Source organism: Cryptomeria japonica, chromosome 1, assembly GCF_030272615.1.
Source record: "Cryptomeria japonica chromosome 1, Sugi_1.0, whole genome shotgun sequence".
Lineage (NCBI taxonomy): Eukaryota > Viridiplantae > Streptophyta > Pinopsida > Cupressales > Cupressaceae > Cryptomeria > Cryptomeria japonica.
The window spans coordinates 308,058,640-308,074,078 of record NC_081405.1 but is presented as its reverse complement, the minus strand read 5'-3'; the positions used below and the strand labels follow the sequence as shown (position 1 = coordinate 308,074,078).

At 36.3% G+C, this 15,439-nt stretch overlaps 1 protein-coding gene across 5 annotated transcripts in view; it reads right to left on the bottom strand.

The window, feature by feature from the left end:
* The window catches only part of LOC131026908 (uncharacterized), a 47,274-nt gene extending 36,908 nt beyond the window's left edge, over nucleotides 1-10,366 (bottom strand). The window contains exons 1-4 of one of the 5 annotated variants that reach the window (XM_057956923.2): nucleotides 10,256-10,363; nucleotides 8,162-8,246; nucleotides 7,602-7,769; nucleotides 7,032-7,291 (exon numbers count right to left, since the gene is read on the bottom strand). In XM_057956923.2, coding sequence (XP_057812906.1) covers nucleotides 7,032-7,291; nucleotides 7,602-7,672 — 331 coding nt within the window. In that variant the 5' untranslated portion in view covers nucleotides 7,673-7,769; nucleotides 8,162-8,246; nucleotides 10,256-10,363. The other 4 variants (XM_057956922.2, XM_057956925.2, XM_057956924.2 and 1 more) reach the window with 4 other exon arrangements.
* Between the last annotated feature and the right edge of the window lie 5,073 nt (nucleotides 10,367-15,439).

The window sequence follows — 15,439 nt, the reverse complement described above, 5'->3', positions numbered from 1 at the left end:
TTCATTCACTCACTTTCAGTTAGTTCTGCGATCATCTACCTTCAGCAGAATAGTGAATTGTATCATCTCATCAGCGAATCACTTACTGGGTCTGCGAATGACTTCTTCTGATCAGCAAGTCCATCTCTAAGGCCAACAAACCTACTGTCTGATCAGCGAACGCATTTCCTAAGGCAGTGAGTTCTGTTCCAGGGACAGCGAACTTATTCTGGGAGCAGCGAATCAAGTGAGTTCTGTTCCAGGGACAGCGAACTTATTCTGGGAACAGCGAATCACCTTCATGGTCTGCAACTTGGCTCCTTGACCAGCGAATTGTCTTCTCTGATTAGCGCATCATTCTCAGTCAAGGATATTTGCAGATAAGTTTATCATAGTTCAGATTTTCATGCTGCTGTTCATACTACTGTTTGTGCCCTTGGTTGAAGTTATATTCTGTTGTTCACATTGCTTCAAGTGTTGAAGCAAAGTTGTAAAGACACATACTGATATTGTCTAAATATAAGCTGAGATTTAGTTGCTGGGTTTTTCACCTCCAAGATGGAGGTTTTCCCAGGGTACTCTTGTGTTCTAAGTGTTTATTGTGTTAATTCTGCTTATTGCTTTCAGTCTGATCCTAACTTTAACAATTCTCACATCAAAAAGTGTCATGTCCTTGAGAATGCAGTGCATTTTAAGGTTCTTTTGTCATGGACACCCAAAAAGAAGAAATTTTATTATCCACATTCTGAGCCATGCTAATTTCTCCTTGCTCCAAAAAATCCTTAAATCCTTGTGGAGAGTTTTCTCTAGCATGCCATGTTCTCTCGCATGCAAGCTTTTACTCTTTTATATGCATGCGAATAATTTCCACAAAAGACAATTTAAAGTTCTTTCCTGTGATTTTCCAATTTTAATGCAGAATCACAGAAGTAAGCAGCAGAGACATTTTCCTGATTTTTTTGTTATTTTGGCTTGGCTACTACTCATTTGTCCACTCAGTTTTCCATATTCACCTCCTAAATTTATATTTTCTTTCAAAGGTCTATTATTAGAAGAATAATACAGTAGCAGGCTGATAGTACAATTCTGCTAAAATACTAAAAATGCGTCTTTTACCTTTGACTAGATCACTTTAGTTCCCAGACAGTAACGAATCTATGAAGTAGCCCCAACAATTAAATATCCAGGAAATTCATATCATGATTAATTTTCGGAGTTGTGATAATCTTACTCCTACTTCCAATGTTGTAATTACTTCCAGTACCGCAATTAATTGATTCCAATTTGCTAACCCGTTTCATCTCTGCCAGATTGTATTTATCTAGGTATTCAAATTTTCCTTCTTAGCCAGTATTTCTTCTATTTTAGAATGTTCACTTTTCCATTGGTTTTGCTTTGTTACCAGGATGGGGACCACCAAATTCATTCACATTTTTAATTTCTTTTGACATTATGAATTTTCCATGGTAGAAGATTTACCTAATGAAAAGGCACTTGTGAAATATGCAGTGTTCCACGGGCGTTGGGGACGGGGGGACGCATTTCCGGGACGGGGGGACCAGGGGCCTAATTTTGGGGACGGCGGGGGGGTGGCGGTGGGGTGGTGGTGCTGATATAGTTATACATATACATATAGTACTTGAAAAACTAGTTTTGAAAAGATGTATGACAGTATTACAGTATAAGAATTACATTTCAAATGAGACTATAGGAAATTTGAAATACTAAATCTAAATACCAAGATTTCTAAGTTGTGTTGTTATATGGAGCCTAATCAGACTTGGAGGTTAGATTTTCCCTACTTCTATTGGCGCAGTTTCCCCCTATATTTTTCAATGGGGGTTTGGGGGCATCGCCCCTTGCGGGGTCAAGGGGCAGCGTGCGAGGCCAAAAATACTTTTATTATTTTCTAAAGGCGTCGGGTGTTATTTTTCTATTGGCCCACGTCAATTAGGGTTTACCCCTTAAACCCCAAAAAAGTCACGTTTTTTAAAAAAAATTTATTTTAATCATTGCATATACATGGGGGTGACAAGAGACGTCTGGTCGTCTCCCCGTCCTTTGAGAGACGTGCATGGGGGTGACAGGAGACGTCTGGTCGTCTCCTCGTCCCTTGAGAGACGTTTGCACGTCTCTCAAAGGACGGGGAGACACCCAAACGTCTCCCAAGGAGACATGGAGGCGTCTCCATGTCTCTTTGGGAGAGGCAAATGTATAGTTATACATATACATATAGTACTTGAAAAACTAGTTTTGAAAAGATGTATGACAGTATTACAGTATAAGAATTACATTTCAAATGAGACTATAGGAAATTTGAAATACTAAATCTAAATACCAAGATTTCTAAGTTGTGTTGTTATATGGAGCCTAATCAGACTTGGAGGTTAGATTTTCCCTACTTCTATTGGCGCAGTTTCCCCCTATATTTTTCAATGGGGGTTTGGGGGCATCGCCCCTTGCGGGGTCAAGGGGCAGCGTGCGAGGCCAAAAATACTTTTATTATTTTCTAAAGGCGTCGGGTGTTATTTTTCTATTGGCCCACGTCAATTAGGGTTTACCCCTTAAACCCCAAAAAAGTCACGTTTTTTAAAAACAATTTATTTTAATCATTGCATATACATGGGGGTGACAGGAGACGTCTGGTCGTCTCCCCGTCCTTTGAGAGACGTGCATGGGGGTGACAGGAGACGTCTGGTCGTCTCCTCGTCCCTTGAGAGACGTTTGCACGTCTCTCAAAGGACGGGGAGACACCCAAACGTCTCCCAAGGAGACATGGAGGCGTCTCCATGTCTCTTTGGGAGAGGCAGAGACGTCTCCCCGTCTCTGGCAGCGGTTGGGTAGCGGTGGCGGGACGGCGGGGGACGTCGTGTCCCTGTCCCAAAGACATCCCCGTCTCGAAAACGCGGCCAAAAAGGGGGGGGTGGGGGGGACGCGTCCCCGTGGAACACTAGAAATATGCTAAACATTCTAATATACCTTCATAGCAAACAGTCCCTTGGCTTAAAGTTTGCGTAAAGATGAAGCGAAAATGTATTAGTATGCATTCTCAAGGAATTGGCCCCGTGCTTGAACCTTGATCTACCAAAAGAAGGGCTTTTCTCACTCACTAGCCTTTTAACATTTATGGAAATTACTCTAGCAATCCACATTCATAGGTCCAAAGGGAAACACATTAAGAGGATAACATTTAATTGTCTTGCTTTAATATGGTATTGCTTATTCTCTCATATATTTGTTGTATATCAAATATACAACAAAATGACAATTGTAAACCCAAAGTCCGGCACATTTGTGTCATCTCATACACATCCATATTATAAATGCTCTAAACTTGAAATCACACAGAATATCTAACGAACCTTCCGCTTGAATGATCCCATCATTGAATAATATAATCTCTCTCTCTCTTTTCCAACAACCTTATATGAATGTCATCAATGTCAAATATTTGAGTATCTAGATCATGGATATGATTTCTAAGTTATATGATAAAGACAGCTTCTGTGTGTTCACTTCCATGCACTCAAAAACTATCTTAGATATCACATATCACACATAATGTCAATTAAGTCTTCCACCGTAAAATTCCAACATTAATTAAAATGTCTTTATTCTCTTTTCTTATAACTTTATAATAACTTCTAAGAATGTCAGACTTTAGTTATTCTGGATTGTCAACTTGCTTAACAATGAACAACCTGTTTCCATGTAATGGATGCCATGGGAAACGTCAAAAACCAATATTCAAAGAAGTTTTATAAAATTGGCAAAATATTTAAAATTGTCTCTAATTTGCTTAAGAGTTTGTAATCTAAAAAAAATTTGTAGAAGTTTGCAGAATCTTGGCTTTTCACTAGCAAATATTTCCAGAAATTTTTGGAAAGATAATAAAATTATAAATGCTAGCCATTATTATAATTTCCCCATAGTAAATGCACTGTTAACCAAATTCTCAGTCATTAATTTTGTTGTATCTAACAATTGCTTTCCAAGTGGATACAATTGATGAATGTTGTGAGGTTGGACATGAAATTCAAAGATCATACATGTTAACACAAAAAAAAAACCCATAAAAACCACAGTTCTATGTTGTTCCCTGACAGGGGAATGCGGGGACATGGGAACCAAGGGCCTAAATTTGGGAATTGTGGGGGGACGATGGCAGAAAGGTGGAGGGGGAACAGCGCTAATATACAAATTGAAGTAAACTGAAATATTCAAGGCAAAATCTGCAATATGACATCTTTGTGAATGCCCATATGAAAGGCAAACTAGTTTTCACAAAGTTAAAGGTTGCAATCAGCATGTAATGGCATGTGCCATATAGTCAGCAACCTGGCGATGTCTCCAACAGAAGTGGCAGAGGTGGTAGTGTTGTGAGGGGGCATTTCCCCCAAGTCCCCAAGTCTCTGAAACATCTCCCTACAGGGGATGTAGGATTTTTCTTTTTTTTTTTTTGTGGGGGAGGAGGGCTAGAATGCGTCCTTGTGGAACAGTAATATAAACACAAGCTTCTTTCATACACAATCCCAAAAATAGAAGCCACATATAGATATGGCTTAACCATTTAGCTCAAGTCTTGACACCCATCATAGCCATCATGCTACAAAATCTACGAAATTCACTCTCTATTGTGGTTCAACATAGTTATCCTTTCAATATGATAGACTCCTTATGCAATCAAAAAAATACTTTACAAACAGTTTTTGCATCAAGATTTTTGGTGCTGCCCTACATCTCTCGCCATTGATATCTTGCAATATTCAGGTGGACTCAACAAGAGCAACCACAAGACCATAAACATGAGCGGGTGCCCTTGGTGCATCTCATGTCCCATCCTTTAATTTGTACACACTGAGCCTTCATGTTTACTTACCAAAGTTCTTTCATCCATTCATCACTTAGCCTCACTTGATCCCCTTAATCAATTTGCAAGCCTATTGGTAATTTTTTAAGAAAGACCAAATTACGACAACTAATTTGACCCTAGCTGGAAATGTTATTTTGCACTACAGCAAGCAATAGCAATATCGGTCTACGAACTCACATATATAAATAAGGTTCTCAATAACCACTTCAAAAAGATAATAACATCTTTTTCTTTCTGCTTGCATTTATAGCAGGCTGTCACCATAGCTAATTAATCCATTTTAGAGGAGAAAGGAAATTCATTAAAGGATTCTCATACACAACAAAGGACCAATACTAGAATACGAGAGCATTGTAGACCACATCATAAAGTGAGGCCCTACCTGATATGCTACAGATTCTCCATCCTTCTAACTTCACTTATTGCCATCAAACCTTGTGATGTGGTTACTGTGGTCAAAGGATTGGATAAACTAACAAGTTCCCCCAAAGTTCACTATCCCTTTACCCCCTCTTTCTTGGAAAATTTTGATTAAATTTGTCATATTAATTAATGTTCTTTATTGCTGTTTTGATTGCTTTATGCTAACACAAATTGCCCACATACTGCCTACACATTTGTCATTTAAATGTGTACCGAGAGAGGCCCTTCCCTTTATTACACCTAGAGACTTACTAGGAATGTTTCTTCCAAGTGCATACAGACTCTAAAATTTGTTTTCACATTTATGAAACATCAATCATTAGATATTTTAATGAGGCTTTAATTTTTCTTACTTATCCAATAATTGGATTGACATCAAGAGGAACTGCCATCAGAATATCACTTGGTATCTCTCTCAGTGGATTGAAATAAAATGAACTCAAATGATACCTCAAAAGGCAATTCAAGATTTGCTTAAACCGGTAGCATGTTAAAGGGAGTAAAGAGGAGCCAACCTTAAGATTCACTCTCAGTCCTCGCATTCAGACTAAAAACATTGCAGAATGAGAGGGCATTACTATTGAATTTGACCTGAAGCAAACTAGCCACTCTGGGCTTTAAAACATTGTTACAGAAACCAGATCATTTGGTTGATTCTTATTAATGATGCGAACCCTTTAATGCGAGTGAAAGATTAAAACCCTGTCTGCATATATGATGATTTTGAGCAAACTAGCCACTCCGGGCTTTAAAACATTGTTAAAGAAACCAGATCATTTGGTCGATTCTTATTAATGATGAGAACCCTTTAATGCGAGTGAAAGATTAAAACCCTGTCTGCATATATGATGATTTTCAGCAGCGGCTATAATAATACCAAATTCTGCCATGCAAGGCATCAAGCAAATAGGGTAACCAATTTTCTTACGAACGCAGCAATTGCAATGGCTCCTAGTTTAATGATGAGTTGGTTATATTGTAGTTATGACCTGGACATGAAAGGATGTCAGAATTGATGAAAAGTTGTATAGGGGTGTTAACCTACTGCCTGTCATCGGGAAAACTGAATCAGTATTGATGTGATGCATATTCCTTCCTGGTATATGTATTAATAAGAATTCTGATGAGTCAATTAAACTTTAAATGGGAGAGTAGTTCTACTCAATGAAATTCTAACCTTGTTTAAGTAGAAAAATTTGTTAATGCTACTTATAGTTTGACAAGAATTCAATGGTTGATTTTAAAATGCCTACATTAAAAAGTCTAAAGTTAACTACAATAAGGCAATTGTTGGTACAAGTCTCAGTTTTCTAAGTTAATAATTTATAATCTACCCTTGAGTTATAATATAATTGTCAATTTGATGATAAAACACTTCTCTGTGTCAGGATATTATATATTACTTGCCATGCATACAACAACTAATATGAGTAAAAAACAAAAGGATAAATCAATCATTATTAACCAGTCACAGAAGGATATGTGGCCATCACAGCCAAATGTTGCCTTAAGGATTGAAACAATAGAAGCATTGGAGCAATGCATATCAGTCGTTAAATTCTCCCTAGCATGCTTGATTGCAGAAATTATCCCTCAAAATTTAGTTTCAAGTTACTACTTTTCACTTTTGTCCTGAGCTTTCTGTAGGCTCATTTTAGAACCATAAAGCATCAATGTTCTGTTTTAGTTAAAACGGGCATGATAAAAGGAAAAATGGCCTGTTCAATAAACCTTGTATCCACAACAAAGAACATACCATGATTTACAAAAGAAGCATTATCATCATTTCCGTTTAACGTCTGTGTCTCTTCAGTTTGACTTGTGCTGCCAACTGATGGAATTTTTACTGAATGAAGATTATTTACATTATTATCCATATCCTCTGGGCTGGATGACCACCAGTCCTTTTTCAGTAGAAAGTTTCCACTTGTTCCTCCTCTTCTTGATGAATGCCTCCTTGAAGGTCTATCTGCAGCTATGGCTGGTGAGGGTTTAGCACAACCTCCAACACAACCACTGCTCTGTTCCAAAAAACAATTAATAAGAATTGTTCGATTTGAAAAATAAATAACTAAAGAGGAAAACAAATGGCTTGTAGTTCCTACTATTTTTCTCCTTGGATAGCCAACATTATAAAATAAAGAAAAGATGGAATCAAATCAATATAATTCCCTTTTACATTAGACTAAGATTTAATGGTGATCCTTTTGTGGTGACATAGCAGGAGAGAGCAAAGTGATCTAACGCAGATAATAAGCTGTTAGCTATGAAGATAAACATACGGCATCATCTTGTTTTAAAATTAAAAAGAAAGAAAAATACCGACCCCATGCAAGCACAACAAGTGACAGACAAGAATATGAATTCCTTGCCGTATTCTCCAACAAACATCACCATTAACAGATGCTCTAGACTTAGGTATCAAAATTTAGTTCTGTCAAACAAGTCGATATAAAATTTTACTGCACTGAGTACTGCCTGACTACCATGCTTCCTGTACCAAAAAAATAAAATAATCAATATTTATAAATTTGTGAATGCCTACTTCTGGCAATCGGTCATGCAAAAGCAATTGAGTCACAACTAGCATACTGTTATATGACCAATCAGTAAAGGCACAAGTAACAAGTAACACTGTTGACAAAATTATCCTACACAGTAGCAGGTGCCATTTATCACATCTTTACCCCTTTCACAGTACTTTAAAGAACAACCATTATTACAGATCTTACCACCATACTTCTTTTATGCAGTAGCAACAGGACATTACTGTTGATGTACAGCTGTCAGACCAATTTAAACTACATCGGAATGGAACTCCATGATGTAGACAAACATACAGCTGTGCTTTATATTATATATAAAGCTTAGTTTACAGTTATTTACCAGCTCTTTGAATCTGTTCCAAATCAGGGTCTCTGCTGTTCAAACTGCCTGGAAATCAGATACTGTTGTCCTACAGCTTGCTTTGCTACCATGACAATGAAAAGTCCAGTATACAAATTTTGACAATCAGGTTAGAATCTTTCCTTAAAAACACATCCTTGGCAAAAACAAATTAAAATTTCATAAATGCTTAGAATTGTGTTTGCAGCAGTAAAATCACACGACAAGTGGATCATGAATGTACTTTGCAGTGCCTACGAGTAGATTCCACAATTTTCTAAAGGCTTTAGTCATGGTAAGTTTTACAAGAGATTCCTCAAAATACTAGCTTTAAAATGTTCATCCTTGCAAAGAGGATAAAGAGCAAGACATATTATCAATGCCAGGCAAATATGTCATTTGTATAGGTATCTGCAAGTGATGTTACCCATGGACCCAAACATTCCACAAACTGCACACAAGTTGCCATCTACAGAACACCATGATAACCCCAAGTCATCCAAATGTAAAAACCAGACAAGCAATAAAAAAGGTAGCAATTGCAAGATAAGAAAGAAAAAATATATATCATTATGTCCTTAAATGACCCAAATAGGTCAACAGGACTAAAAATTACAGGAAAGTCATAATAACTACTCAGGAGTGCAAAACGAACAGAAACACAAACTAAATCTTAGAAGAAGAAGAAGAAGAAAGTCTTAAATGCCATTACCTACAATTGATTAATTGAAATAAATCATATCACATTAACATGTTTCTTTAAAAGTGCCACTTTCCAGTACTCATTATATTCAGATACAGACAATCCTAGTTATTTCTATCCTATGAAAGCTTTCTAATATTCTATAATTGAGTTTGTAGGGCAGGCTTTCCCATTTGCTGCCATTGATGCATATCCACCCGTCCATACTGCCATTGATGCATATCGGCATAAGAAAGAAAAGATGATTAACAGCATAACTGTAGGTGAAGTAATTTATTTAGTTACGTGGTTTTTTTCCCCTATTTATTTTCTTTTATCTTCAACACAAAAAAAACAAAGTGGCAGGGTTTACAAGATAGGTCTGCATCAACAAAAGAACTAGGCCACGATAGATTTAGATGTCTGCTGCCAACAAAAAGCTTAAGGCACGGCTGTAGAAAGCGCAAAAAAGCAACATTTCACATTTTCAATCCAAATAACATTGCTTTGATATTCTTTTCCCCGAACCATTTTTCTTCATATAGATAAGATGCTTTGCTTTTCTTCACAAAATCTATGCAGAATAATGCTGAATTAGTTACTGAATTAGTACTTCTGCTAGCGATTTTGTGCTTCAGGCAAACAAAGAAGAACTTCCTTATGTACTTAGCTTCTTAATTTCACATTAATCATAACTAAGTTTTGCCTACAAAGGCAAAAATATGCAAAGAACTTTTGCCCTAACATGTAATTCGATTCTGAATTTCAACTAAATCTGAACTTGTATTTCTCATTTCGCTAATAACCCACTTGGAAGATCCAAGCTGTGCTCCTCTCATTCAATCTGTTTGCAAAATATTTTGATATAATTTAATTTGCCATACAGCACTACAAAAAGAGGCCAATAGGGTTCTCTAAATGACGATCAGAAACCCTTCAACTGAATTTCAACAAAATACAGCAGAAAGAAAAGGACCTACAAAATTATATTAGAGGACACAAACCAAAACATTAAATAAATAAAATACAATAAAAAAAGGCAGAAAAAGAGAGGTTTCAAGACAGCATTAGCAGAACCCTTAACAACCTCCCGGCTCAAAAAAGGATTATCTTTCATATTCCCTTCAAAAATTTCACAGTTTTAGGTGAATCAAAGCAGTCCCGTTTATTTCTCCAATGAATAATGCTTTATCCAGCGTTTTTAACTATTTAGGGGAACCTGTAAAAAACTACCTGGTTTCCTCGCACGCCATTACAACTGCTTTAAGCATTTAATTGCAGAAACGGCTGTGGATAGAAACCCTTTCAATCCATAAATGCCTCTTTTCTTGCGCTTCAAGAAATATAGAAATTTTGTTTTTGTTTTTTTTAATTAAGAGAGACAAATACCGATGTACTGAAAACTGCCTTACCGAGAATTAGCGTATAAAAGACAACGTTGTCGTTCCCCTCCGACATGGATTTAGGTTCGATCTAATCGAATTCAGCCACGCGTTCAGCTGTGTATTATGTGAAAGCGGTTGTGGAAGTATGTTTAGATCACTACTGATTAAATTAAATATGAGTTGGATTCGTTACAAATATAATTTACTTTACTGCAGTTGGGGGAGCAGTTAAAGAGTGGTTCATGAAAATCCAAACACCAAATCCACTCAAAACACAAGGTTCTTATCTAAATTTCTTCGCAATTTTTATTTTTTTTTTGTTTTATATTGGAAAAACCAATTAAGAATTTGAGGAGGATGGTGATGTCTTTTAATTTTATTTGGAAAGGTTTGATTTTAGAAGGTGCAAGTTATGTATCTATAGAAATTATGGTGTATTTTTTATTTTAATGGAAGTAAGTTGGATTATATAGATGATCGTATTTTTGTTTTTATATAGTTGATTGGAACAATTTGAATAAACATACATATCATTTACTAAAAGATAATATGATTTAATTCAATATAAAAATTGGATTTAATTGAGTAAATAAAATGTAAGAGTTGATGTTTTCTAACATTAGTAAAGGAAAGAGAAAGTTTCTTATCTAAATTTCTTTACAAATTATGGTGATGTCTTTAACTTATTTAGCAAAGGTTTCATTTTCTAAGGCCCAAATTATGTCATGCATACACCTATGTTTTTCATGGTGATTTTTTTTAATTTTTATGGAAATAAGTTAGAATATACATATGTCAATATTTTTGTCTTTATATAGTTGATTACAACAATTTGAGTAAGCATACATCTAATCCATTTAATAATATGATCTAATTAAGTATAACCTCATGAGGAGAGGTTTTCAATTACCGAATAGGTGTTTTTTGTGCCTTAATGATAGTGAATCTGTTTCACATCTTGCTCTCCATTGTCCTTTTACCTATGATATCTGGAGCAGAATCCTTAATCTCTGGAGTATTGATTGGCTCTTTCCTAAGAAGGTGGAAGATTTTTTTACTCAATGGAAGTGCCCCTCTTCTAATCCTTTTTTGAAAAATATTTGGTCTTTGTTATTGTCTTTTGTGTCTTGGCAGGTGTGGAAAGAAAGAAACAATCGTATATTTAGAAATGTGACTTGTTCTTCTAAGATTGTTTTTGAGAAAATTTGTAGAGCTGCTAGAGAGAACTTGAACCTATCTATTGGTGATGCTAGGCCTGTTTCTTCTTCATATGTCAAGGAGGATGATAAGATTGTTTCTAGGAAATGGGGACTTCAAGTTGACATCGGTAACTACAAAGTTAAAAAGAGTAGGGATGGTATTGTCTGGTACTACCCTCCGGAAGGATGGATGAAAATTAACTTTGATGGTGCTGCTAAGGGGAACCCTAGTAGGGTAGGATGTGGGGGTGTTATAAGAGATTCTAATGGGATTTGTGTGGCTACTATCACTTCTCCTTTGGGGATTTAGTCCAATCACATAGCAGATGCCATGGGAGTTTTGGAAATCCTCAAAGTTGCTAGATAATAAAAAATTAATAAAGTTTGGATTGAAGGGGACTCATTAAATATTATTAGATGTCTCAAAAGATTGGCCAAGCCCTCTTGGAATATTAAGAATATCATTCTTAACTCCCTTAAGATTATTGATGACTTTGAGGATTGTATTATAACTCATATTTTTAGAGAAGCCAACAGGTGTGCAGACTTCTTTGCTAACTTTGGAGTTAGCTCTATTACCTCTTTTTCGTGGCAAAATGAAGGATCATTACCTTTTGAGGTGAAGGGGCACTTATTTTTTGATCGAATTAATGGTATCAATTCCTCCTTATCTAATAATGAATACACCTAGCGAGAGAAGGAATGGAAATTATTATACTGATAGGGGGAAGCTTCTAGGCAGGATGATCTGGCTCCTTTCGCACGCTTTCTGGGTTGATTTCTCCATCGAGTCTCTTAGCGTTCATTTCCCCTGATTTCATTGTCAAGGCTTTCAGTTTGTGATTGTGATTGATATATTTGGGTTGGTCATCACCATGGGAAGCAATATCAATAGGATTGAACCCCCGAGTTGCCAGGTTTGGAAGAAGGAAAAGAAAATCCGAAGAAGGGAGGAGTGTCTAGTTTCATGGAGAAGCTACATGGTGAGAAGGATCATGCCTCCAAAGCCTTTGTTAAGGGATGGTCTAAGAAGAAAGTCACCTTGTTTGGCCAAACTATCAAATTGGATGAGGAGTTAATTGCGAAGGTGACGAGTATGTCCATGGAAGGCGTGAAGTTCTTTAGGGATCAAAAGTTGTCTGACAGTGTCATGAAGACCTTCCCTAAATCTGATATGGAGAGGAATTTAATCTAGTAAAGTTAAACAAATCTTACTTTACCCCTATTCAAAAAAAACTTTTTTGGAGAAAAATGCTTAAGGTAATTATGGTATATCATGGTCGATGGTAGGTTTACAAAAATCTGCAGCTATCATTTTGTCCTTTTAAACCATTTTTGTCGTGGCATTAAGATTTATGTCCCTTATTATCTCGCATGTTCTCTGAATGATAATGTGACAGATTTCATTAAAAATCCTAAAGCTAGCCCTCTTGCCCATCAAGGTCTTATCCTCCTGATTCATGAGTACTTTAAGGTCAGGGCTAAGCAAATTCAAAATGACTCTAGTGATGATAAGGAGTATGAACCAAGTGATGACCCTAGGGAGTCTGACTCTGAGGAGGAGAATGTCAATTCACCTCCTAGGTCGGGGGCTAATTCCATGGCGCATATGTCTAATCCTGAGGAGGAGGGTAAGTCATCTTCGCATGAGTATGAAGCCCAGGATTCTGAGCTAATGGATTTAGATTCAGAGGAATTACAGGACAAGCCGGAATCTATGATTGACATATTGGGCATTGCTAGGAGCTCCTCGGTTGATCTTTACTATTTCAACAGGTGGACTTTCCATAAAATTAAGACTCTGCACTTAAAATTAAGAGCCACAAATGCCAAAATTGAAGAGGGTGAACTTAAGCAGCATAAAGATAGGCAGATGGTGAATAATAAGAGGGTGGCCCAGGATACAAAAGATTATGCTACTTGGACTGTGGGGAGAAAAAGTATGTTGTTAAAGATTTTAAAGAAGAATGGTGAGGCAGTTGAACTTTTAAAGAGCTGATATGATCAGAAGAACAATGAGATCAGCCAGAAGATTATGCAAATTGAGGAAGGTATGAAGAAAATTATGGAGAATAGTGTTGCTATGATGAAAGTTTATGCAGTCAATATGAACGCTTTGGTTTCCAGGCTGGAGAGAATTCATAATAAGAAGAATGTTGTGGATCTGGAAAATGAAGTTGGGGCCTCGAGCTCGAAGATGACTCCTCACACTACTAGGAGAACTAGACAGAGCACTAAACTGGTGGAAGAGTTTCTTCCACGGGACCTGTTGGACCTTAAGGAAGTTGCCAAGGCTATGTTGCTACTTGAGAAGGAGGCCTCCCAGGGCTTAGACATTTTTAAGTAGGTGGTATGTGTTTGTTGTTGTTGCCAACATCTCGCTAGCCTTTTGCTAGTCTTTCTGTAGCTGTTGGGTTGTATTGCTTGTGGATTGCAGCCAGTTTTGTTTCTTAGACCTAGGTTCTTTTATGATTCTCTAATGCTTTATCTTTAACTCTTTGATGTAAGGGCTTTCGGGTCCCCTCAAAACCTGTTTTTGCTTAATAAAAAACAATTGGATTTAATTAAATAAAGAAAATGTAAGAGTTGACATTTTTTTAGCATTACAAAAGGAAAGAGAAAGTTTATTTGATTCAATGATAGCAAAAAATACAAAAAGTTGAAAAGGTGACAAGAAGAGCTTCTAGATACTTGGATTCATATCTTAAAAATGCGACAACCAATAGCATTCCCAAAGACTAATAGTGTCATTTATGTAAGAGTGTGTTATGAATCCTGATGGCCATGTATTTTATACTAATTAGCATTAAAGACTTTGTGATTATTGGTTTTTTGTTTCAATTGTTGCAAGACATTAATTTAAAAGAGTGAGTAAAGGGGTGTCAATGACATATTTAGAAACTTGCTTAAGTCAAGCCTCCATGTTTCAACATGAAGTAGTTGAAAAGTTGTATGTGTGTGGCTTTATGGTTTCTATGTGAAGTTGTAGAAATGGATGTGCGTGCACTAGCAATAGAGGATATCCTAGGTACTTTATAAAAGCAAAAAGTGTGTGTAGGTAATAAATTATACTCCCTTTCCATTTTTCAAATTGTCAATATTTGTTTTGACACAACAACGTGTTGCATAGAATTGTTCCCCTGCTTGAAAGGGTGTTATTCGAGTCTTCTTAGTGATCTTTTGGATTTAAGGAGTATTAATATTACATTTTCCTAAGTTAATTATTAATGCTCAATCATGTAATATATTGTAATTTTAGTTTCTTGTTAGAAACTTTCTATTTTGTAAATCCTTGTAATTTATTTATTGAGCATTCTTGCTCATTGTTAATACATCAAATTTTTTTACCAATTACTTGCATAATATGGTATCAAAACCAGAATAAAAAAATTCATCAAAAAAAAATTCACAAATTTTTTAAAGGAATTTTTTTTTAGGTTGGATTTCTTCGTCGTCGTTCTTGGCTTTATTCTGTAAATTTTTCGTGGGTTGTGTGTTTCTCACGACCTCTCGCGCGACCTTGTGCAGATCATGTCGTGTTTTTTCTACAACTCTTGCATTTTTTCACACTTATTTCTATGTGTTGACCTTCTTCCTGTCTGGTTGCGCGACCATCCACAAATTCTTTTGGTGCCCTACGCATTTATTCTTCATGCCCCATGTTTTTTTTTTCGCATCTTTATTTTCGTAATTCATCTCTACGTTTTTGCGACTTGCAATTTCACCTATGTCTTGGCAGGATTTATTTTGGCAATGTTGGGTCTCTGTTTTTCAGTGGCAGCAGAAAAAAATTTCATGGATTTTCTGACTTTGGCGACGGCTAGGGTTGTAACCCCTATTTTTTGTGGTAAATATAATTTTTTTGAAAGATCTGACTAGGGTTTTATCAAAATCCTTAGATTTTCTGGTCGGAATAAATTTTAAACCACATATTCTTAGTGGGTTTTTTGAGACCTCAACTGGGTTGTCGTCAGATTTTTCTGGGTGCATCATTTTTTGTGCCTCAATTTTT